Source organism: Bolinopsis microptera, chromosome 11, assembly GCF_026151205.1.
Source record: "Bolinopsis microptera isolate Bmic1 chromosome 11, MBARI_Bmic_1.0, whole genome shotgun sequence".
Lineage (NCBI taxonomy): Eukaryota > Metazoa > Ctenophora > Tentaculata > Lobata > Bolinopsidae > Bolinopsis > Bolinopsis microptera.
In genome coordinates this window covers 10,515,347-10,541,684 of record NC_087082.1, presented here as the reverse complement: position 1 = coordinate 10,541,684, position 26,338 = coordinate 10,515,347, and the positions used below count along the sequence as shown (strand labels likewise).

General features: G+C 37.5%; 1 protein-coding gene across 1 annotated transcript; it reads left to right on the top strand.

Moving 5' to 3' along the window:
• The first annotated feature begins 11,135 nt into the window (after window positions 1-11,135).
• LOC134822975 (adhesion G-protein coupled receptor G6-like) lies at window positions 11,136-24,230 on the top strand. Its single transcript, XM_063834269.1, has 21 exons — window positions 11,136-11,201; window positions 11,495-12,000; window positions 12,273-12,398; window positions 12,597-12,740; window positions 13,041-13,208; window positions 13,331-13,474; window positions 13,582-13,725; window positions 13,880-14,020; window positions 14,226-14,894; window positions 15,134-15,578; window positions 15,829-15,962; window positions 16,144-16,320; window positions 16,491-16,604; window positions 16,740-16,824; window positions 17,258-17,370; window positions 17,533-17,639; window positions 17,940-18,078; window positions 18,239-18,447; window positions 18,618-18,780; window positions 18,897-19,040; window positions 23,563-24,230. The coding sequence occupies exons 9-21, from the start codon at window positions 14,874-14,876 to the stop codon at window positions 23,971-23,973; spliced, it is 2,262 nt and encodes a 753-aa protein (XP_063690339.1). The 5' UTR covers window positions 11,136-11,201; window positions 11,495-12,000; window positions 12,273-12,398; window positions 12,597-12,740; window positions 13,041-13,208; window positions 13,331-13,474; window positions 13,582-13,725; window positions 13,880-14,020; window positions 14,226-14,873; the 3' UTR covers window positions 23,974-24,230.
• The last annotated feature ends 2,108 nt before the right edge of the window (window positions 24,231-26,338 follow it).

Below are 26,338 nucleotides of genomic sequence, written 5' to 3'. Positions count from 1 at the left end.
ATTAAAAAATGGCGTTTTCGACGATAGTGGTTTAATTTTAGCATCTATCAATTAGCATGTTTAAAAGTTCTAACCATGTCATAACCATGTCATAAGTCATAACCATGTCATAACCATGTCACAAGTCATAACCATGTCATAACCATGTCACAAGTCATAACTATGTCATAAGTCATAACCATGTCATAACCATGTCACAAGTCATAACCATGTCATAACCATGTCATAACCATGTCATAACCATGTCATAACCATGTCATAACCGGGGTCCGGACTCTAGGGCGTAAAACTCTAGGGCGTAAGACTCTAAGGTCTTAGGGTTAGGGTTAGGGTTAGGGTTAGGGTTTGGGTTTGGGTTAGGGTTAGGGTTAGGATAAGGGTTAGGGTTAGGGTTAGGGTGATGGTTAGGGTTAGGGCGCCGCCCTAAAGTCTCACGCCCTAGAGTCTTACGCCCTAGAGTCCCGGACCCGTCATAACCATGTCATAACCATGTCACAAGTCATAACCATGTCATAACCATGTCATAACCATGTCCAAGTCATAACCATGTCATAATTCATAGCCATGTCCTAACCATGTCATAAGTCATAACCATGTCATAACTTTAACAAACTTAATATGTCTGGTAAACTTACTAACTTAGAGTGTGCATGTGTAGTGTACTCTCACTACACTACTCGTGCATGTACGTTTGTGTTAACACAATCTGCGTGACAGTAACAATAAGGCCTGAAGTCGGGACTGCTCTCTCAAGCTCTCTGTCATCTCAATAATTAAAAGTAGATATTGCGTCTGTAGTCTAAGCAATAAGTGCTATGAGTTGGCACAGAATTTTTGTCTCCGATTTTGATAAATTTGATACCAAAAATGTAAACAATACAAATTCACCGTGCAGAAATTTTCGCTAAAAAAGCTTCACGGCGTTTTTTCGCGCAAAATTTGCAGATTTTTAGTTTTTGGCCTAAGTAACTACCACAGTTTCAGTTATTTCGAAATAGATTTTATGGGGTCAAAATCAGAGTTGGACTTTCTGTACCAAACTGTACCATGGTACAATATTTGACGAAAGTCGATTATCTCGAGATCTGAATGATAGAATTTCTTTAAACTTTCCAGATAGTTACAGGGCTATAAGACGGATAATCTGAGCGAGTTTGGGCGAATTTCTATGTGCCAAACTTTAGATATGACTTCAAACACAAGTAAATATTTCAAATTTTTTGGCGGTTTCTAGCGGAACGCAGGCATATATTTCGAGATCTAAATGATAGAATTTTTTAAAACTTTCCAGATAGTTACATGGCATGGAGAAAGAAGATCTTTGAGCATAACTGTTCAAGGTATATTAAGCTCTATAAGAAGTTATGTGCCATCCTTTGAGCCTTGGTAACACTCAAAACCACCGATTTGTAGATTTTAATATTTGGGGCATAAGAATTCACCCAAACTCGCACAGATTGTTCCTATGATAGCCATGTAACTATCTGGAAAGTTGTAAGAAAATCTATCGGTCAGATGTTGAAATATATAATATGCCTGCATCCTGCAGAAACCACCAATTTGAGATATTTTCTTTGTTTGAAATCATATCTCAAGTTTGGCACTTAAAAGAAATTCACCCAAATTAGTACACATTATTCGTCATAAAGCCATGTAACTATCTGGAAAGTTTAAAGAAAATGTATCAGTCAGATCTCAAAATATATATACCCGTGTTCCGCTAGAAAACGCCAATTTGAAGATATTTTCTTGTGTTTGAAGTCATATCTCAAGTTTGGCACATAGAAACTCGCCCAAAATCGCTCAGATTATCTGTCTGATAGCCATGTAACTATCTGGAAAGTTTTAAAAATTCTATCATTCAGATCTCGAAATATATGCCTGCGTTCCGCTAGAAACCGCCAATTTGAAATATTTACTTGTGTTTGAAGTCATATCTCAAGTTTGGCACATAGAAATTCGCCCAAAGTTGCTCAGATTATCTGTCTTATAGCCATGTAACTATCTGGAAAGTTTAAAAAAATTCTATTATTCAGATCTCGAAATATATGCCTGCGTTCCGCTAGAAACCGCCAATTTGAAATATTTACTTGTGTTTGAAGTCATATCTCAAGTTTGCCACATAGAAACTCGCCCAAAATCGCACAGATTATCCGTCTGATAGCCATACAACTATCTGGAAAGTTTAAAGAAAATCTATCATTCAGATCTCTAAATATATACCTGTGCTCCGCTAGAACCCGCCAATTTGGAGATATTTTCTTGTGTTTGAAGTCATATCTCAAGTTTGCCCCATAGAAATACGCCCAAAATCGCACAGATTATCCGTCTGATAGCCATACAACTATCTGGAAAGTTTAAAGAAAATCTATCTATCAGATCTTGAGAAAATCGAAAAAATATTCTAAGTTATTTACTAAAACACTCGATTTTCGACCATTCCTTATGGTACAGTTTTGTCGAAAGTCCTTCTGCATAATCAGCTAATCGGTCGTGTGCTCCTTCGTAAATATTCTCTTTACTCTCCGGGCGATCAGCTTCCTCAACATAGGTCTACACATCATCATGTTCTTCAAGATAGTGATAACGTTTATCCGGAGCATTGGAGCCCTGTTGGTGGTCTTCGTGCTAGGGTTCGTCTGTGTGTTCCATCTCTTATCTGCGGGAGGTATAAACTCTCAGTACTCCTCGTTTACCACATGGTCCGCGTACTATAAGACCTTGTCTATGGGTGTGAGTGGAGTTGCTTATGAGGACTATGATTCCGGTGAGGAGGACATTGCCATGCAGCTCATAAACGGACATGTGGTGGCTTTGATATTCTTTGCAATTGTGATTTAGATTCTCTTTATGAATCTTGCTACTGGTTTGGCTATAGAGGATGTGAAGGAGATAAGGGACAACTCTAAAGTGGAGGTAAACATTGTAAAGATTCGGAATATCTACAAAACTGAACAGCTTCTTCTGAAACTTGGAAGGTTCCCGAATCCCGAAGACAGATTTCTTACAGCCAAAGCTAGAGGGTGAACAAAGAAAGTGTGTGAATAGTCCCCTCTCAGATTTCAAAATCAAACACGATACCTGAGGGCTGAGAGCTGAGAAAAACGTTTATTCATCCGATGCAATTTCTAGGCTTGATGTAATAAAATACAATGTATGTTGTGACGTGTTGTGTTTCCATGGTGACGTTTATATTATTATTGATAATAAGCTGTGTTTTGTTAACAAACTACAAAGAGGCATTGTGACATTCACAAAATACACATTGTACCATTGTCCGATGCAGACGTGCATTTTGTAGGGCACACTTTTTAATTTTATGAGTTTTATCTTTCATTATATCAGCATGCAGAATTATGCTTAGACATAAAACAAAAATCCTTTATAGTGGTATCCATTAGAATTTAGTTGAATTGTTAGAAAAACCAAAAAAAGTTTGCTTTTTTTTATTCATTAGGTATTTTCTTATTTAGGTTTCAGACAGATACAGTTGTTTTATTGTGCTATTATTGATACATTGTATTCATCAATTTATACGTGCTAACGTTTTATTTTGTCTAGTGAAAATATGATATTGAAATGGTCAACCTGTCTCATTAAAGCATTAACTACAGTCTGATAGACAAGTTGTACCACGTCGTACTGGTCACCATGACAACGTCCCTCACCTATCAGTCACGGTCCAATAAATGATTTTTTAGGATCAGTCGAGTAGTTCATTATGGTTTGATGGTATATTGTACGTGGTTGTGAGACAATATCATCGTTTTGGTAACAGCTTTTAAAATGAGGTTTCTGCGAAAACGGAAAAAGGCACATGTCCAAATCCGCAATTGTTCTACGAGCGTGCTAAATCACTTTACACTCGAACTACGATATTTTTGACCATATAAGGAAATTGGTTAGGGTTAAGGTTTTAGTATATGCTTCAGTAAAGGATAAGGTTATGGTTTGAATAATCCCTCCGTCCAGAGAACGCGCTTCAGTGTTTAAGAAATGAAAGGATACCGCCATCTCACAATCGACACTTATATTTGATGATGTCTATTTCATTATGTATTTGATGTTTGTTATTTTTTTCCGACTTGTATTTGTCTATTTGGTATAGACTATTATAGCTTGGTACGTGGTATCCGGTAAGTAAATGTGATCTTTTGGGATCGACCTAACGAATTTATCCCGCCTATGTACATCACAGAGTGTACACTGTACAGAAGCTTTCGATGCACCAGTTAGAATTTACGCGTTTTATCTCTGAGATTGACTTCGTGAAACTATTATTTCCATTCTATGGTACGTAACTAATGAAGCCAGGTTTTTTGCAGGTCGCATTCCTGTCCCTGGTGTGGCGGAAGACTGTCACAAACAATCAATTTTCATCCTACGTGCAACCGTCCTCAATAATTCCCGTTTTCTTAAATAAATTAAATCGTGAAGAAAACCCAAAGAAGTTTGTCTTTTTTATTCATTAGATATTTTCTTATTTTGATAGATTGTTCTATTGTGCCATTGTTGATACATTGTATTCATAAATACTAGCTTTTTTGTCTTTATCTTGCTTTTATCTTTAGTCTTTATCTTGTCTCAGTCTAGTCATGGCGAAACAGTCTTGAAGGTGTCACAAATCTAAAGCAGTATTAATTTTATTCCGTATTTCTCCACGTTCCACAGAACCACGTTCTCACCATTAGGCAGTATTCAGTACTCAATAGTCACAATGTTCGAATTCAGATTCATTGATAACATTTGATAATATTCACATTTACCAAATGATGGAGTAGTTCGCTGTTTATTAGTCTCATGATTTAAATACTGATAGTTGGATAATATCCGGTTGGAAGAGACAAAGACAAATTTGCCCTTGTCTCTTTCAACCGGATATTATCCAACTATCAGTATTCACATTTACAGTTGAATTAATTAAAAATCAAGCATTCTTTTCAAGATGAATTAATTATTCCAACGGATTCACTTGATCCAATCCTCAGTACGTGATTTAGTGAACAAGCATTTTGATTTATTTAGTTCGACTTTGCTCATAAAGTAAAAAAATCTGTGAAAGAAATTTGTCCGATATTTCATTTGTACAATTTCAGTTTGTTTCCAATGTATAGATCATAGTGGTGTATTAATAACATGAATCCGATGGATACAATAGATAATGATATTGGTATAATAATATATATAACCCCTACGGAGCCTGCTCGAGACTTATTTTATAATTTATATGGCTAGTAGAAGTTCTGCACAACGTTAATTCTAACCGTGCCCTAGAATCAAGCATGAGTACAAACGACCTGCCATACCCATCATCTTTTTCTGAGATTCTTGACACATTTTTGGTTGTCAGGTTTTTCTATTTTGATTCAGTATTACAGCTAATAGCTGCAATTGAGCATGTTACAAAAAGTAATATCAGTATTCAGAAGGCTATTGCTACGATATTGGTGGTGAAAATCATAATCTACTAAAAATTAGGCGATGAGATTTTTCTCTGTAACAAACAGCTAATCTATGAGCACTAAGTTTCAGCCGACCAATTCTTTCTGGTAAGGTAAGTAATCCGAACACTCCACTTGTACCCAATCTAAGGCGACTCTAATCTTACAACTGAGTGACCATTAGTAGCATATCCTCATCCAACCGGTTTGTATATAATATATATGTATAGTATAATGTGTCTATAAGTAACAGATCACTCGAGGACACCCCTTCGTATCACCAATCATACCCCAGAATACCCCAGAATACCCCAGAATACCCCAGAATAGCCCAATCATACCCCTTAAGCTTGCATTGTGAGGTTAGGATATGCCTTGGAATATTATATGTGACTAATGTACAATGAACAGTTCAATTAAACATAATTAGAAAGTAATAAAGAGGTTGTTGGATGATAAGAGAAGCATATTGTGATATTGTTCTCAAGCTCATTGGAAAGTCGATAACACGTCCATGCTCCAGCTCTCCAGTCCATGGCGCCCACTTGTTGCACGCGTTCGTCTGGGAAACGTACTGTGGTGCTAGTTGTTTTTATGTGAGTACACGTGAGCGACATTACATGTAACAAATCAGAATGGTGTAGAATGTTTCAGGCCTATATATGCAGATTTTACTATAAAGTTTTATCCTGGTAGCTTTATTTTGTTACATCTTTTATACTATAAATATTAGTTATTCGTCATTCACGCAGAACTGATAAACATTTTGGGATGTTTTTGAAGAGTTAGACTTACAGTGTTATATCTTTACATATACACGTGAGTGCCGGGCTATGTGACAGCGTCACCAAGTCACTATTTTATCTCATGACTAGACTCAGTTGAAAACGCGGCACGAGATTCGAATTTTAATTAATTCGTTGTCAGTTTTAAGAAATGCTCACTAGCACGATCTATTGACTGAAACATGTAATCTGCAGCGCTGGTTTTACAGGACTTTGTGAGCCAGTTCGGGAGGCCGACTTCCAGACCCCCCCCCCCCCCCCCCCCCCCCTATTATTAGGGGTCCCACGGTGATCATATCATATTATCAATTAGTGACGTATAATTAGTGATGTGTATGGTGGCCGAGGTGGATCATTGTAAATTATTTCAAAAAGACTAAAGAAAAACAAAATAAATCAAGATTGAATTGAAAATTAAATAAAAAGTAAATTAAAACAAAATAAAACAAAATAAAACAAAATTAAAACAAATTAAAACTAAACCAAATTAAAATAAAACTAAATTAAAAGTAAAATTTTAAAAAATTAAAAAAAAACAAAAAAAAAACAAAAAAAAAACTAAAACCAAAACAAAACAAAATTTAAATTAAAATTTTTAAAAATTTTTAAAAAATAAAAAAAAACCAAAAAAAACCGATTCAAAACAAAAATGAACTCGCTCCATGGCCGAAACGTATCATCAGCAATCCTCACTGCGCGAACGTACGTGCGCAAGAGCACGTTCCCTTGATTTTTGTAGGGGATTTGACCCCTGTAGGGGATTTATGTTCCGGGGTATTTGGAACAGGTTTAGGGGTTTAAATAGTTAGTACCTGTTCCAAACCATCAGAAAAATCAAGTTTCGACCACCCAACCCACTCAGGCCACTCCCAGGGGCCACGCCCATCCCAAAATAGCTGAAATCCAGGACAAATCAAGATTGAAAATCTTTACCCCTGTAGGGGATTTATGTTCCGGGGTATTTGGAACAGGTTTAGGGGTTTAAATAGTTAGTACCTGTTCCAAACCATCAGAAAAATCAAGTTTCGATCTCCCAACCCACTCAGGCCACTCCCAGGGGCCACGCCCATCCCAAAATAGCTGAAATCCTGGTCAAATCAAGATTGAAAATCTTTACCCCTGTAGGGGATTTATGTTCCGGGATATTTGGAACAAGTTTAGGGGTTTAAATAGTTAGTACCTGTTCCAAACCATCAGAAAAATCAATTTTCGATCTCCAAACCCACTCAGGCCACTCCCAGGGGCCACGCCCATCCCAAAATAGCTGAAATCCAGGTCAAATCAAGATTGAAAATCTTTACCCCTGTAGGGGATTTATGTTCCGGGGTATTTGGAACAGGTTTAGGGGTTTAAATAGTTAGTACCTGTTCCAAACCATCAGAAAAATCAAGTTTTGACCTCCCAACCCACTCAGGCCACTCCCAGAGGCCACGCCCATCCCAAAATAGCTGAAATCCAGGTCAAATCAAGATTGAAAATCTTTACCCCTGTAAGGGATTTATATTCCGGGGTATTTGGAATAGGTTTAGGGGTTTAAATAGTTATTACCTCTCCCAAACTATCAGAAAAATCAAGTTTCGACCGCTAAACCCACTCTAGCCACTCCCAGGGGCCACGCCCATCCCAAAATAGCTGAAATCTAGGTAAAATCAAGATTGAAAATCTTTACCCCTGTATAGTAGGGGATTTATGTTCCGGGGTATTATTTTGTATTATCGCATTTATTTGATAGTTTGATAATCAGGTCGAGCCAAATCTTATAGAATTGTATTTGGTCATTCAAATTACGTTCGATCTGAAAAAAATGAGAGTTGTAGCTTCTCATTTGACCGAGATACGAGGCATAACGAGTTTATTAATTACGTGTGATCAGGTGATTGGATTACCTGTTCAGGTGATTAGGCGACCCCGTTAAATTGCAAGGGAACCCAATTAAGGTGTCCTATCACATAATCACACAATCAATTTTGTTAACGAGTTACATAAAATGCTTGATAACTTCGTCATTTCAAATCCGTTTGGCCTCAATTTTTTTAGATCCGATGCAGCAATTAATTATCTACAGTAATTTGAAATAGATGGGCGTCCGGAAAGAACAATATAGGTGATTTAATATTATTTGGGCGTAAATTATTCAAATTTTCGAACATTGGCGACGGAATCCTCGAATGAGTAGCTGCATTACAGCATGCCATCTGCAAAGTTACAGGTCCATAATATGAAACACGGTGGTGGTATAATACCCAACGTATGTAATATTACTTTTGCCCCACCCCACCGGCCACCCCCTGTAGCTTTTCTGGGTTATCCGTGGCCCTTAGGGGCGGCCTGAGTGGGCCAAGATGTCAAAACTAGGTTTTAATGATGGTTTACGACAGTTACTAGTTAATTAACCAACAAAAACTTGTGCCACCTACCCGAGAACATAAATCTCATAGAGGGGTGAAGATTCTCAGTCTGGATTTGTATGGGATTTGACCTGGATTTCAGCTATTTTGGGATGGGCGTGGCCCCTGGGAGTGGCCTGAGTGGGTTGGGAGATCGAAACTTGATTTTTCTGATGGTTTGGAACAGGTACTAACTATTTAAACCCCTAAACTTGTTCCAAATACCCCGGAACATAAATCCCCTACAGGGGTAAAGATTTTCAATCTTGATTTGACCTGGATTTCAGCTATTTTGGGATGGGCGTGGCCCCTGAGAGTGGCCTGAGTGGGTTGGGTGGTCGAAACTTGATTTTTCTGATGGTTTGGAACAGGTACTAACTATTTAAACCCCTAAACCTGTTCCAAATACCCCGGAACATAAATCCCCTACAGGGGTAAAGATTTTCAATCTTGATTTGACCTGGATTTCAGCTATTTTGGGATGGGCGTGGCCCCTGGGAGTGGCCTGAGTGGGTTGGGAGATCGAAACTTGATTTTTCTGATGGTTTGGAACAGGTACTAACTATTTAAACCCCTAAACCTGTTCCAAATACCCCGGAACATAAATCCCCTACAGGGGTCAAATCCCCTACAAATCCCCTACAAAAATCAAGGAAACGTGCTCTTGCGCACGTACGTTCTTTGTGGCGCGCAGTGAGGATTGCTGATGATACGTTTCGGCCATGGAGCGATTTCATTTTTGTTTTGAATCGGTTTTTTTTTTTGTTTTTTTAAATTTTTTAAAAATTTAAATTTTGTTTTGTTTTGGTTTTAGTTTTTGGTTTTTTTTTGGTTTTTTTTTTAAAAAATTTTTAAATTTTACTTTTAATTTAGTTTTATTTTAATTTGGTTTAGTTTTAATTTGTTTTAATTTTGTTTTAATTTTGTTTTATTTTGTTTTAATTTATTTTTTATTTAATTTTTAATTCAATCTTGATTTATTTTGTTTTTCTTTAGTCTTTTTGAAATAATTTACAATGATCCACCTCGGCCACCATAGATGTGATCCATCAGTAGAATTTAATTGACCTAGAAATGGGCTAGATACAGGGTTGAGTCCACATGTCAACTCTGTACATCATAGCTGTACATTAGAAGTAAACATGACCTTTAATATTTGTCTGCTGCTCGACTCGTAGATCACATAACTATAAGGGACGGGAGCCAGGGAGCTCTTGCTAATGGGGGTGGTTTTCGTATCAAGACACTTTGTATCCCTTCTTATTTATATAGGTCACACCTTGCAACTTGTTTGGCTGGTTGGTTAGGGACTGAGCTTAGCAGCACTGTGTGCAAGTCATCACATAGATAATTATATCTGAGTTACAAACTCGGTAAAATGTCTAAATCCCAAAATAACTGTATCAAATCAATTGTTGCCATAACATGAGGTGTACTATCGTCCAATCGAAAGTGTGATCTTAAACTGTTGAATATACATTATCATGTAGTTGTATGTTTGGGCGACAAAGGGTATCCACAATAGTATTTCAGCCATAGGGTGGGTCATAAGCAAACGATCTATCTCAAATCTTAATTGAGAAACAATTGGACCAATTAATCGCCTATATGCCGTCAACTATCAACTGTGATTGTCTTTCTTTCTCTCGGTTACGGTCAAACGGACTCTGGCCTCCTGCGGTAAGCGGGAAGCATCAATTGTATGACACTAATTTCCAAGAATTTCTACATTTGTGGCGGTGTTTGAATACCAAGAACTATTCTAACCTATTTTCAGTATCATTTAAAATCAAATTTGGAAAGTTTTTAAAGGATAAATGACGTAATAAGACCTATTTAAGGCATTAATGAAAGAAAAAAGATCGATTTGAACAGTTTCCCGACTAGACCAATTGAACGTTTATTTGACCTGACCTTATTTTTCACCATAAGACAAATGGGGGGGGGGGGGGGGGGGGGGGGGTGGGCAAAATAAAGCGAGGCGGGTTGGGGTGTTGGGTGGCAAATGAATACGTTATGCCACTGCTCAGAATACGTTATGCCACTGCTGTGTCGGGTAATTCGAATTTTCAGGTGGGGATCATTTTTAATCTGCTCGCTTTTTTTGCTTTTGTTTTTTATGTTTTGTACGTAGCATCATATAGATTTTACTATAATATTGCGCGGATTTTTGACACGATGCTGCATATATTCAACAATGCATCATATTTACTGAATTGATTAATTTTAATTAATAGCTCAAAAGCTGATCAAATGGCCGTCTGGGTTGCTGTTGAACCAGCAAGTCATTGTCTGGTGGTAAGCAAAAAGTAGCCACAATTCTGCTGTTTATTATTTGAACGTTTTCTGCTCAGACGGCGAGAATTGTAAGTGATCTGATAATGTAATTGATGCTAATAGTTTTACAGACTAAGAGTCAAGGATGGGTCACAGAAAAAAGGATAGTCCTAGACCTAGACTTTACTTTTAGGCTGGAGTATACTAATACTATCACTCTTGTCATACTGATTTAATTATCAAACAGGGGAGGATGGCAGGCGCCAAATACCAATTATTATTTTTCCTTCTTCTTACTAAAGCAAACGAATGTGAGTATATTTGTATTACATATCCGTTTCAGGTTTTAGCATTCTAATTAAGGCACCTTGATTTAAAAAGGCTAAAACACGATAACGCTGCATGAGCTCCTTGATACCAATAACCATTAGATGACATTTTTTTGCATTTTTAATTCAAGATATGTGAGTGTATTCATCAATAAAAACTAACAGACTTTACCGTATATTTTGGCATCGTTGATTCGAATCCTAACACTTTTAATTTATTGGCAGAACACTGCAATCTACAATCTACATATATGTAAAATTTACTGATACCTCAGGTTATACGTCATCCTGGAAACTACAAGAAAAGGGGGAGAGTGGAAACAAATGGAACTTAATCAATAAAGACCTCAATCAGTATGACTACGAAGTAAAAGCGAATGGTAGCAGTGCAACTGGTCTAACTCTAAACATGCTGTTAAGATACAAGATCCCCGCATCTGCTTACTGGATGAGTATTGATTGGAAATGGGAGTTGAGCACATCAGATTCATTCCTGCTCTTCAAATTCGGAGGAGTCCTGCAGTATCGAAGGAGAGGGGAGGATGTATGAGCACGGGGGAATTTACCGTCACAGCATCCCCTTCCGTAAACTCATCAATCTGGAGATTTGGCAGAGACTCCAACAAATTTTATGTTATAAGAGATGGAGAAACTGTTGGTAATATATCCCGAGTATCACTTGCTTGTCTAAAAGATGAAGAGTGGGATACGATGGTCGGGTCATATCTCAAGGTCGTTATTGAACGAGGCGGTAAAATAGTCCCCTTGTATTATAGAAGAGGTTTGTACAATTTGATATTGATTATTTGCTCGATTACACTATAATGTTGATGAAGGAGCCGTACCCCGGTCACTTAGTACTTCAGTAGATCTATAAAGCCATGATGCAGAGCAACGTTCTATTTGAATGGGACATGATGTCTTGTGAAATTAATGTGTTATCAGTCTTAAGTTGGTGGTACCTGCTGATCCTAGCATTGATCACTGGTACAATGTTAGGGGTCTTCTGTATAACATAAGTTTTGCAGTTACCAGAATCAAAATTTGTTTTAGTTTGCAGTATTTCTGAAGAGGCAGACGATAAAGCAGGTAATGGGAACCCCAATAATAGAACTGGAGGGTGCATTAGATGTGATGAAGGAACTATTCACGCCAACGAAGAAGGATCGACATGTATTGGTGGGTATTTTCTTTCAATCGATAATGTTAATTATAGTAGATAACATTACGAGGTCAATAGTAGATAAATTAACCATTCGTAACCTTCCACTTTTACTTTTTATAAAAAAGTGAATGGAAAAAAAATCATCAATATTAAACTCTGTTCATTGTTAGAAGAAAATGTTTGTGGTATCAATTTCACATTAATAATTTCAGCCTGCAGTCCAGGAACGTACAGATCCACAGGTATGATACAGTGCACCACCTGTCCGGCTAACACATTCAGCTCTGAAGGAGCAGCTATCTGTAAAAGATGTACTGATGGGACTGTTTCTAATCCTCTACATACTAACTGCACAGGTAATCGGTCATTTGAAATGAGATGAGTTTTAAAATATGAAATTTTTTCTTACAATTTTAATTGACCGTTGGCGTTTGTGATACTATGCAGCCAGAAATGAAGGTTTCACAGCAGTTTTCTGGGCTCCTTGAATCGGTTTGAAATATAAAGCTTCATTCATTTGTTTTCATATAGTAGATCAATGGGAGTGCCATTGGGGGGGGGGGGGGGCTACAAAAACATAATGAAACTCTTTGTAGTTACCAATCATGACGATTGGGTTGATCATTTATATGACTGTATTATTGAAACGCCTTCAGATTGTGATGCAGGAACATACAGAAGAAGAGCGTTTTGCCTCTACCGATGGTTTGATATGGAAGAATGTGAACTATGCCCAGAGAACACCTACAGTTTTAGTGGATCAACTGGGTGTACAAATTGTTCTGAAGGAATGTTAGCTAATGATGAAAGAGTAAACTGTTCAGGTTAGTGAGCTATGTCCAGTGAAAGTAAAAAGATCTTTTTAAAGCCTGCTGAAATATGTTACTTCAAATGTTACTGCCATACTTTTCACTAACATAAAGACTAAAGTATTGTGATATTACAGATTGTGATGCAGGAACTTATAGAACAATCGGAATGAAAGAATGTGAACCATGCCCAGTAAATACTGATAGTCCTAAAGGATCAGCACGCTGCTCAGAGTGCCCACAAGGAACATTCGCTAAAGATCCAAAATCAAACTGTGCTAGTTAGTTAACTATTGAGATCTGTTGTAACTTCAAATATTGCTAATCAATTAATTCAGCGATGTCCCATGATCTTCAAAAACATAATATACGTATTCAACCATTTTAGATTGCGAAGCTGGAACGTTCAGAACGTTTAAGATGGCGGAATGTGAGCAGTGCCCAGTAAATAACTATAGTCCTGTGGGATCAGCAAGTTGCACGAACTGTTCTGAAGGGACTTTCAACAAGGACCAAAGAGCTAAATGTTTAGGTGAATTATAAATTATTGGTGTTATTATCCGTTGCATAGAAGCAAAAAAACATGGCTAGGTCACTGAACTTGTTATAGCGTAACAGTTAGCCATTATTTTTTCACAACAAGTTAGCTATTATATTCACAGATTTAAAATATTCCTCTATTTCAGATTGTGAAGCTGGAACCCACCGATCTTATAATATGTCAGAATGTGGACTGTGTCCCGTTAACACTTACAGTGTTGGAGCATCAGCTAGCTGCACAAACTGTCCGGACGGAACCTTTTCCAACGATCAACGAACATACTGCAGTAATTAAATGAAGCTGTTTGTTTTATTTTAAATGGTCATTCTTTGCCGTAATAATAATTGGCAGCCGTATAATTACTTTCGATTTCATTAACCATCGCTATTTCATAGCTAGTTTGCTATTTTTTAGTATTTTGTTATATTGTAGATATCATCAGTATCCTTTATCACAACAACAATTCAATTGAATCCTTTTCTCATATGCAGTGTGTGCCACTAAAAATGAGACCCATCACGATTACGGTAACTACGCCTGGAAGGAAATAATAGTTGGAAGATGGGGTGAAGTTCCTTGTTTCTATGACAGTAATGTGAGTTATAATCCTTGTTTCTATGACAGTAATGTGAGTTATAATCCTTGTTTCTATGACATTAATGTGAGTTATAATCCTTGTTTCTATGACAGTAATGTGAGTTATAATCCTTGTTTCTATGACATTAATGTGAGTTATAATCCTTGTTTCTATGACAGTAATGTAAGTTATAATCCTTGTTTCTATGACATTAATGTGAGTTATAATCCTTGTTTCTATGACAGTAATGTGAGTTATAATCCTTGTTTCTATGACATTAATGTGAGTTATAATCCTTGTTTCTATGACAGTAATGTGAGTTATAATCCTTGTTTCTATGACAGTAATGTGAGTTATAGTCCTTGTTTCTATGACATTTATGTGAGTTATACTACTATTTTGATATAACATTTTATTATGCTGTTAGGATTGTAATTAACCCTATTTTTCTTTACTTGCAAATAATTATTAGGACTCAAAAGTGGCCAGGCGGCGATGTTCCGAAAGTGGAAGTTTTGAGGATACCGATTTCACAGAATGCTCTTTACTTGCTTCAAAACTAATGAACGAAATTATGAGTATTGTAAGTATACTATTAAAAGTTTTTAAACGACGATTTTAATTTTTAACGAAGGCCCTTCATTCTTATTTTTCATTCTTATAGGTGAATTTGTAAAAGTATTGCGGATTATAATTTGAGAGAAATCCACGTTAGAATCAAGTGTCCAGTTCTTGGTGACTATATACTTATATATAGATTATATGCTTATAGCATATATAAGTATCATTTACTCTGTGTTTAAAACATTATTTTTAATTCAGTTTTCGGAAAATTCCACATTGTCAGAATCTGCATACGTATCAAAAAAGATCGAGAATGTAACTAAAGAACTGGAAGACACCACAGAGAAATCAGGAAGTTCACTGACATCCAATGAAGTTGACCAATCGGTCGATATCATTGAAAGAATCCTTTCTCTAGGAGAACCGAAAATTTTCCCACCTGAGGAACCAGCCGCACTGAGAGTAAACAAAACATCACCAGAGGCAGCACTCGATCACCCACCTGTACTCTCACCCATTGCTCTTAAGACCATAATGTCCACGATGGATAATATTCAGAAAAACACTGAAGTTGAAGACCTTCGACTAGATAAAACAAATGATAGACTTAAAACAGCTTCTGTCTCGATATCAAGGAAACTCATGGTTGTTAAGCAGACTGATTCTAACTCACTAGAAGACTTGATCATACAAGAATCGGTCGGTAAGCATAATCTACATCATTTCTCAATCTTTTGCTGAGTATTTTACTGTAGCTTATCAGTATTTTGATGTCTATACTTGTAACCATGGAAACAAATGATTCAGAGATGATAATTACAATTTTTATCGATCCAGTAAATTTAGTCCAGTTACCAACCACTCTGACTTGAAATAATTAAAACTAATTAAGATTTGTATTCTTCCTGGGTCTTAACTTGAACATATAACCTGTGAAAGCTCTTACTTTGCAGGTTTTGGTGTGGCAAAGGTAAAGAAAGGACAAGGTGAGGACGAAAAGAATATATTAGGACTTTCAGGTGAAAATAATGTTCTTAAAAACAGTTCGGTGCCCGCAAGTCAAAATGAAGAGAATGTGTACTTCCAGGTAATCATGACTACCTTAAATCTACCGACTGTACAGCTTGACTGGATAATACTATAACAGCTGTACAATGAATTTAAAATCAAACTTTTGTTTAATGTATTGACAGTTGACCCTCTTTACAATTTTAAAGTAAGGGTCTAAATTTCTGCACTATTTTGCCATTTTTAATTTCTCCCCCTAGGCTGAACTAGAAACACCAGACAGTATGGTTGCAGCAGTGGTGTTCTACCAATCGGACAACCTTTTCCCCTCCGATTCTACCATGAATATAAACCTTGATGGATCTGCGGAACAAGACAGTACAATTTCTCGGAATCTCGCTCAGTTATTACGTATAGATGGTTCCGGTGAAATGAAGGTTATTTTATTTAGAAACTTACTGCTATTTATTGATAGTCCATGCAACTGACAGACTTTAATCCGCCTGAAGTAAATATGCAGTTTATAGATCTGCATCTGAATTCAATTATAGTGGTACAAATGATTTTATTTATTCATTAATATTTAAAATTTTTCATAAATCCCCAGAAAATATCGTTTGTGGCGACTATCATTGCAGATATCAATATCATGGACAAAATAACTTTGCAAACGAACAATTCGGAACTCAAAGAAGATATTGCACTTGACTTTCAAGTTAAGGTGAGTAAATTTAGGTATTTCTTTAATTTCAAGGGAATTCATGTATGTACTAACTTTGTAACGGCTTTACAATTTTCTTCTGTTTGGTGTCCAGTGTAAATGGTTCATTCATCATCGTACATAATAATGTCGCAGGATTTTGCCAAAGGAGTAATTGACTATACAAAAAGGAAAACGTCTGTTCATCATTCTCTGGACTGTAAATTTTACAATGATTCACGTGGGTAAACAGCGTTTAGAATCACCATATTAACCAGCATGTTTTACCAGCTTCGTCAATATCAGATTCATTAATACCAAAGTAAATTACTCGCGGAAAGATAATTTTCTAACTTTTTGGATTTATGTAAAATCCGGATTGGAATATTATTTATGAGTCGCATAGTTGAAATGTTTTCTTGGGTAAATTTTTATTGATCCCGTTTGATGCGACAAGGATCATGAATAATACGATATTGTCACATTGAAACGTTGAATAATTCCTTTCCTGATAGGAGCCTTTTCCTTGTCGCCCTGAAACGTCGCCATAAATTAACGTTTCTTTCAGTTCTTTTTACTTCATACACTGTAAAGTCAATTATCTAACTAAAGAATCACAGAAACAGATTTGATAAATATACTTTAAAATAACTAAAGAATTGTATCTTTATCAGTCAAAGATTGGAGTGAACAAGGTTGTAAAACTACAACAGTTTTCAACGAATCTAGAAACACATATGAGGTGCTATGTGAATGTGACCATCTCACTAGTTTTGCTGTTCTTATGGTGAGCCAGCTTTTTAATCCTTCACTTCATTACGCCAACTTCTGTTAGAAATAATTAATGTTTTAAGTTCAGAGAACTTGAAACGTTCAAATTCAAGATGTTATTATTTGAGATTCAAAATATCAAATTATCAAGTTTTATCTCACACTGCACCATATACAGACATTCGAGAGTGAGTCAAGTGAAACAGAAGATATGGTTTCTTTGGTCCTCCTGGCTCTCAGTCTATTCTGTTTGGTCCTCACTCTTCCCGCTATCTTCTTCATTAGGTGATCCGTCCGTCATGTCCGTCATGTCCGTCATGTCCGTCATGTCCGTCATGTCCGTCATGTCCGTCATGTCCGTCATGTCCGTCATGTCCGTCATGTCCGTCATGTCCGTCATGTCCGTCATGTCCGTCATGTCCGTCATGTCCGTCATGTCCGCTTTCAGGAGTTCACTTGGGATTTGTTTACATATCCACGATAAACTGTAACTCTGTTTCATAGAGAGTATAACTGGTTAAAACCCTGTCAATCTGAAACCCTGATTTTATGTTCTGAGAAATATAAATAACATGCAATGTTCAGGGAGAGGAGAGAGGTCCTGTACTCGCAAGTGAAGATGATGCTCACAACCGCTCTCATCCTCTCCATTACATCTTTCTTTTTAATGGACTATTTCGTGTCGGCTGATAGCCATACAGACCCCAGTATTCCGTGCTCAATTGTAAGTCTGTGAAAGTATGAGTGGTTAGATTAATAGATTTGTAATAATCCTGTCACCTTTTCCATCAATATTCGTATTCTAGCTTGCTTTATCTGTTACACTGCTACAAAGGTACGGCACAGTATTAATTTCGAACGACTAAAAGATAAAATGCTTTCAGATATCGTTCCTTCTCAACTACTTCTGGCTATGTCAAATAAGCTGGATGGTTTTACTAGCGATAACAATGTACAAAGCACTGGTGAAAGTCTTTGGAATCGACATTGATCACGCATTCTTGAAGTACTGTGTTGTTGGATGGGGTGTTCCTATAATTTTTCCAACTGCGGGTATGGCATGGGGTGGAAGAAGATTTACTGATCCAAAAACGTTAGTATGTGGAGAGGGGGGGGGGGGGGAAACGTCAGCGTGCAATTAATGTATTATAAATTAGCCATACGTCTTATTTATATTTGGGATAAATTAAACTTCGTAAAAGTTGAATAGAGGTCCTTTCAACACTTCAAATCGATGAAAATTAGATTTAAACATATTTGTAGATGTTACATCAGACATCCCTATGGACTGGCGACATTCTACGGCCCACTTGCTCTAGGGATGCTTATAAACTGGTTTGTCTTCTTCTCCATCGCACGAGTAATATTTAAAGCTCACGAAACGAAAGCAAAAAAACGGCGCTGTTCAAAGATAAAGTTAAGACAGGTAACAAAACGTCCTCCCTCCCTCCCTATTATTATATCTAAGATTGTAAAATGAAAACTCATAGATGATATTGAATAACTAAATAAATAAACCGAATTGGACGTTCAACTTTTCAGGAACAGTTAAAAGCTGCATTAGGTGTATCTACGCTACTGGGTCTCAGTTGGCTAGTGGGATTCTTTCTTCTGATGAATTCCTCAAACTACAGTCATATAAGTGTGGTTCTAAGATGGCTATTTATTCTTCTTAATGCTCCACAGGTAAGTTTTCGCGAATCAACGATTTTTTCGCCGCCAATTTTTGAGTCGATGACACCCAATTGTACTTACCTTATCGGACCTTATTTGGACGGACATTACATGAACGGACATTAATATGAACGCTCGAAGGCATTCAAAACCATCAAAAATACGGTTTTTGACATTTTTTAAATTTCAGCAAATGATTTTTAAATCCATTTTTTATACAGTTAGTAAGAAAAGCAGTCATTAAGCAGTAAAAATGTGTACATTATCAGTGTCTAATATCACATATCATCTTCATCAAATGGGTTTTCGTGCATGAAATAGTCCATGCTTAAAGCATCAGTGATTTCTAGCTTTATGGAAACCTTTTTTTATCAAACTACCCCGGTCCTGCATTTCAGTGTCAACTTTTACAAGCCATTCGGCGTGAAGTGGTTATATCTTAGACAACTTAAGGTTAACCTTAACATCACGTGGAGCTTTCCTAGCACTGTTTCATTACCGCCCCCGAGTAATATGAACTATAACAACGTCGGACAATGTCCTTGGCAACACGATTTACCCATAATCTTACTATATATAAAGCGAGACGATATATATATATGGATGGATATATCCGTGCCATTTTACTGACACCAGGGCATCAACTTTAACGCGACTTTCCGCAAAAACCGTAAAAGATATACAACTGAAACTTTTTTGACTGGGTCAAATGCTTTAATGTCCTTCAAATCAGCATGAAAAAATTAAAAATTGGCCAAGGAATAAGAATTTTAGTGCCCAAAATTTGGACTCCCAAGTGGTGTCAAAAACGCGAATTAAATAGGTAATAATTATTTTATTCTCTCGAGTCTTGACACCACTTTAGGGTAGACGGGTTCCTGCTAGTATCTAGAGGCTGGAACAAGTTTGTCATGTTGGCAGGGACTAGTTCATGAACTATGTTGTTGAGTGCCATAATTTCGTTGACTTTTTTCCGTCAAGTGACCCTTGAAAACATCATATACTAGTAGTCGTAGTAGTAGAGTTTTCTGTGCCTCCGGCAGACCAAGGAGAACCTTTCCGTCGTTAACTTACGGCACAATAAAGTTCTCAAAGTTGTCATATTCTGGACAAAAAGTTCGAAATGGAAAAATTTTTGAAAAAATTTGAACGGACTTTAACTTGGATGGACATTAATTGAACGGACTTAATTTGAACGGACATTAAAATGAACGCTATAGGGCCTCCAGCGTTCAAGTAATTTCCGTCCAAATAAGTTCCGATAAGGTATATTGTTTGACATCGGTCGGATATAAGATATCGTTACAGACCTTTTTTTTTCTTGGTACTGCATGATGTAAGTGAGCTAAAAATGTTTCTTTGTCATGATAATGACTTAGATTGTCTAATGAATGCAGCCTAACACAACCAAATATTTTTAAGCCATCACATTTTTCTTTCAAAATCTTACTTTACTTGTACTTGAAAAGGTCTCCTCCTAGTCGTTGGAGTGGCCTGCACCACATAGTAACTCCTTTCTCCGGTGTATTAGACCTCTCCAGTGAACCCTGTCTGTAGCTTGTTGTTCTGCATCTTCTATCGTGATGTTATCGACACCTGTGAAGATTGCTGCATCCTCCCGGACACATGACAACCAGTTTTTCCGAGGTCTACCTCTTGACCTTTTACCATGCTTTGGGATCCAGTGCAGAAGATAGTTGGGTATTCTTTCTTCTGGCATCCTCACCAGGCTTGTCCGCCGCCGCCGAACGCCGCCGCCGCCGGGTGATTTTGCCTCGCCGAACGCCGCCGATACACCCCGGCGTACATCGGCGTACGGCGTGCATTTTCTGACTTCAAAATAATTCTGTCTTCATTTGAAGATATCAGTGTTACTGATAGCGATTAGCGGCTAGGGCAACACACACATGATACACACCTTTAGCTAACTACCTACTCATAAGTTTGACTGAAGAAGAAATTTTACAGATTTTTTTAAGATTTTGGGCTAATAGGCAAAAAACTTTCCCAATACTCTCAAACATAGTAAGAATAGTGCATTGTATACCTGCCAGTAGTGCGGAAATTGAAAGAACCTGGTCGGCTGCAGGTTTAATTCTTTCTAGTCAGCGATCTAGGATGAATGTTAAGAATTTCAAATATACACTGTTTTGTTCTAAAAACTATGATTTTGTTTCCAACAAAAAAGATTGAGAGATCTATTGATTTCAGCAATAATTTATTGTTTATGTATTTTACCTTAAATAAAATAATTGCATCAATTTGTCTCAACTTTTATTTGATAGCAGATAATAACATAACAATATACCAACATCATTTGTTGAAGTTAAGTCTAAATTACCCAAATTAAGTACATGATCATATTCATATTTCATAGACCTCAATTTAGTTGGCCTTGATTTCACGGCTTACGCCGGCGTACGCCGCCGCCGCCGGTGTAATTTTAGTGAAACGCCGCCGCCGATCCATTTAGCCACGGCGGACAAGCCTGATCCTCACCACATGGCCAAACCATCGGAGTCTAGCTGCTCGTACGAAAGTATCAACAGGGGCGATGTTAGCCCGCTTAAGTACATCAGCATTAGATACATAATAAAACCATTTGATTTTCAGGATTCTCCTCAGACATCTATGATGGAACACCTCAAATCTTTTCATCTGCGTCTGTGTGGTATTCCATACCTCACTTCCATAAAGCAGTATAGTGAGCACAGCCGCTTTGTAAATCCTGATTTTAGTTGGAGTCTTAATGCTGCGACTGTACCATATACTGCTAAGCTGATAGAATGCCCCAGAGGCCTTTTGAATTCGAGCTGATAGTTCTTTGTCAATTGTTCCATTCGCACTGATGATTGCACCCAAGTAAGTGAAATTGCTGACCTGCTGTATTGGGAGACCTTCCACATTGATGTCCATAGTGTCGTCTTTAGAATACGGCCTCTGCGATGCACTTTTGCTGACAACCATGCTCTGTGTTTTGCCAGCATTAATCTTCAGACCCGCATAGGCACTGTATTTGCAGAGAAGGTCAGTGGTTTCCTGCAGCCCCTCTTTTGAGTTATCTAACATGGCCATGTCATCAGCGTAATCAGTGTCCAAGAGATGTTTCTCTTCTACCCCGGGGGCTGGCAGCTGTAATATAAAAGCCCCCTTGCTAATGACTTTGTTTAGTTCCATAAGGTATGCCGAAAAATTCAAACAAAAGTTGAAGACTGGTGGTCCCTGTATATCACCTTGCCCAGTTCCCGAGTTGACATCAAACCAACCTGTAACCTCTCCATTGACCCTAACAGCACTAATTGTGTGAGTGAAGAACGCCTTCATAATTCTAATGTACTTGTCAGGTAAGCCGTAGTGCTGCATTAGAGTGGTTCATTTTACCAAAAGTTGTTCAAATAATTAGAAATCATATCTTATTAGTTGCTCTATAGGATCAGGAACGACCAAAAAATTTTTTTTGACTCTAGTGTTCCGGATATGGTCCGCACATGCCACGCCCATTTTTATAGCGTTTCTTATACAGGTAAAATTGTCTAAATCGTCAATTTAGTCACGAAGGAGTATGGAAGGAGTTCTGAATGTGTGCTCCTCTAATATAAACAGTAGAAAATGGTTAACTTTAGTCGAGGTCTCAGGTCTCTACAATGTCGGGAAGTTCCTGCAGCTGCATACTTCTCCAAATGAACTGCCTGTCAATCGAATCAAAAGCTGCTTTGAAATCAACAAAATTAATATACAGAGGAATATTATACTCAATGCATTGGTGTATAATACAGCGGAGTGAATAAACCTGGTCAATACATGAGCGATTCTGTCTAAAACCACTTTGATCCTCCCGGAGAAATTTTTCCATGCCATTGCTAAGTCTCCGCAGGAGTATCATCTGCAGGAGCTTCGAGGCTGTGGATCTTAATGTAATGCCTCTGTTGTTAGCGCAATGAGAGGTGTCACCTTTCTTTCCAACGATGATAATAACACCTTTGGACCAATCCTCAGGAATCTTCTCATCTTCCCACACTTTCTTGAACAACACAACTAGTTGATCAACCAACCCATCCTGTCCATACTTAAGTTGCTCGTTGGTGATACCATCCACTCCTGGACTTTTGTGATTCTTGAGTTTTTTGAGGGCATCAACAATCTCGTTTCTTGTAGGAGCTTCATCCGAATCGGAAAGGTCGTCAAAACTGGGTTGCGGAGGGATGTTGTCTAGGTCAGAAATATTGGCCTCTTTCAAAATCATGAAATGCAAATATTAAATGCCAATATGTTAAGGGATTACATTTTAAATGAATGTGCTACCTTAATCTCTGAATTATTATTTTAAATAAGTTATAAGTCCGAACGACTACAGGCCGATTGCGTCCAAACTTTTAGCTGCTGTCTATAATTGCAGCTGACTAAAGTATAACCAATTTCCCCGAGAATCTCGATTCTACCAGTTCTATCCTTACATAAAAAACGAGTCAATCTTCTAAACCCATAGATTTCTAATAGAAATATTTTTGTAAATCTGTTATTTTTATTCAACCAGGGAATGCTCATCTTCCTGTTTGGCGTTATGATGGATAAGAAAGTCAGGTCATTTTGGATACAAAAGCTAACATGTGGGAGATATGGCGGCAAAAACTCAACTCAATCTGGTTGGCAGTCTCGACCGGGAGGAAGTTACTTTATTCCCATTACCGTTACTACTACTACTAGCCCCATAACCGGCGTGAAAAATACTAATCTGCAGACTTCAGGACAACAGAATAGACAAACACGAATTAATATTGCTGAGAAAGGGGCAGGTAGAAGTGGAATTAAGCCAATGGCAAGTCAGGCTGCACTTCCCAGAGGCCGTAAAGTGAGGATATTGAACGGGATGAGACGCTCTCTTACAAATGTTGCACTTCACATTAGGAGGCCTAAGCCTGCTGTTAATCAAGCAATCACTGAGTAGAGTGGACTGACTTTAGCTTAAATAAGGAAGCAGAAACAGAAAGGCACATTTTTGTTCATCACATGTTGGCTTGTTGCCAGCTTTGTTGGCTTGTTGCCAGTGCTGCTGGACGTTAAGTTATGACTTAGTCAGACATCAATTTTGTTATGCAATTGCAGGGATGATTCATAACATATTCTATTGCCCCCATATTTAGAAATTTAACTTATCGGTTATTAGGTTATTATAATTTCATGAGTTAATATCGACAAAGCTTCGAATTGTTTGGTTTTAACTTTTTAAAGTCTGTTCCTATGAAAATATTTATTGTTAAGTGTGTTTTTACTGATTTGAATTTACAACTGAGCTGACACCCTAAATGGAGGTAACTTTACACTGTAAGTCGAAAATAACTTTGTGAAAATAACTTTTTACTTGATTTACGAATCGTATTAATAGATTGTTACTAAGAAAATATAAAGGGCTCGCAGTGGGTTGAAAATTAAGTTTTGTTTCAATTTTTTTCAACTTTCCAATTACCTTGTATATCATAGTTTTGGTATCAAACAATTTCTCTCTCTCTCTCTCTCTCTCTCTCTCTCTCTCTCTCTCTCTCTCTCTCTCTCTCTCTCTCTCTCTCTCTCTCTCTCTCTCTCTCCCTCTCTCCCTCTCTCTCTCTCTCTCTCTCTCTCTCTCTCTCTCTCTCTCTCTCTCTCTCTCTCTCTCTCTCTCTCTCTCTCTCTCTCTCTCTCTCTCTCTCTCTCTCTCTCTCTCTCTCTCTCTCTCTCTCTTTGGGTTTTTCTGGCGCGTATTTTGCGCAAATTTCTTAAAAACCTCCACATAACTATTTCTTATTCCTGTCATCTTTAACATTGAATTAGAATGTTTTGAACTTAAATATACCTACTGAACTACTTTCGACGAGTCTTAATGCCTGGAAAACAATAAAGGGGATATAATAGTATAGGGGGTAAATAGTATTGTGAATATAAAGGCGAATATAAAGGCTTGGCAGCATTGTGATGGATTAAAAAATCATTTGCTGAAATTAAAAAAACGTCAAAAAATTGAAAAAAATGTTTTCATGGTTTTGAATGCCTTCGAGCGTTCATATTAATGTCCGTTCACAATTATGTCCGTTCATGTAATGTCCGTCCAAATAAGGTCCGATAAGGTAGGACAGGCTGTGATAAAGCATCTTTGCAGGATGTCCGATATGAACTGTTTTCGAGCGTTGAGATCTTCCGCTGTAGAAACTGATTAGAACAAGTAAGGGTGTCATTCAAACTCTGCTGCTGTTATAGATGATTATAGAGCGTCCAGTCACACTTCAATGAAGAGTGTGGCAAAGCTAACCCGGTCCCCTAATCCTAGGTTAAATGTGATGGTCTCAAGATGTTAGATGAGCCCTTAGCTGAGAAGACCTGAAAAGTGGTTACTGGAAGAATAAGTGCCAGGAATTCTTGCTATCAGTGTGTCCTCGTAGTCGGAGTGAGAGAGTTGAAAGAAATCCATAACTCTGTCTTATCACGAGCCTGTGTCTAGCGTGTGTCAGCCCTTCTTCATTAGCTGAAAATACCTGAAAAGTGGTTACGGGAGGGAGAAGTGCCAAGACTGCTCATTATCACTGATAATGAGTAGTCTTTATCAGTTTGTCCTTGAAGTCAGAATGAGCGAATTGGAATCCCTAGCTCTGTGGTGGGTGACTTCGATGGGGCCTGAAAGCTAAAAGAGAATTTCCTGGTGATTTAATAGGTGCTTAGAGCTAGGTATCTGTGTCTAACGTGTCTTCATTTGTGCGTGTACTATATTTTGTAACCTGATATCTGATATGGGAACTTTGCGTTGGCAAGTCCCAACCTTTGTACTCAACAAGAGAGCACACCACCCGTTAGTGCCAACCAGGCCACACCACCTGGAGGTTCGGAGAGGATTTCCTGAGACCTGACCCTATTTATTGTTTTCATTCCGGTGATTTTTAAATATTAGACTGTAGACATTGTTCAAAGATGTGGTTGCAGGAAACTAGTAGTGTAGAAGTTTAAATACATCTCAATGTATCTTAAATTGCGAAAGTGAGAAAAATAAATTCAATTTTGATATGATTTGAAAGTATATGACTGGATCAACTGCAGCAAAAGTGTGCATCTTACTATATATAAAGCGAGACGATATATATGGTTCCGTGCCATTTTACTGACACCATGGCATCAACTTTAACGCGACTTTCCGCAAAAACCGTAAAAGATATATAACTGAAACTTTTTTGACTGGGTCAAATGCTTTAATGGCCTTCAAATCAGCATGAAAAAGTAAAAAATTGGCCAAGGAATAAGAATTTTAGTGCCCAAAATTTGGACTCCCAAGTGGTGTCAAAAACGCAAAT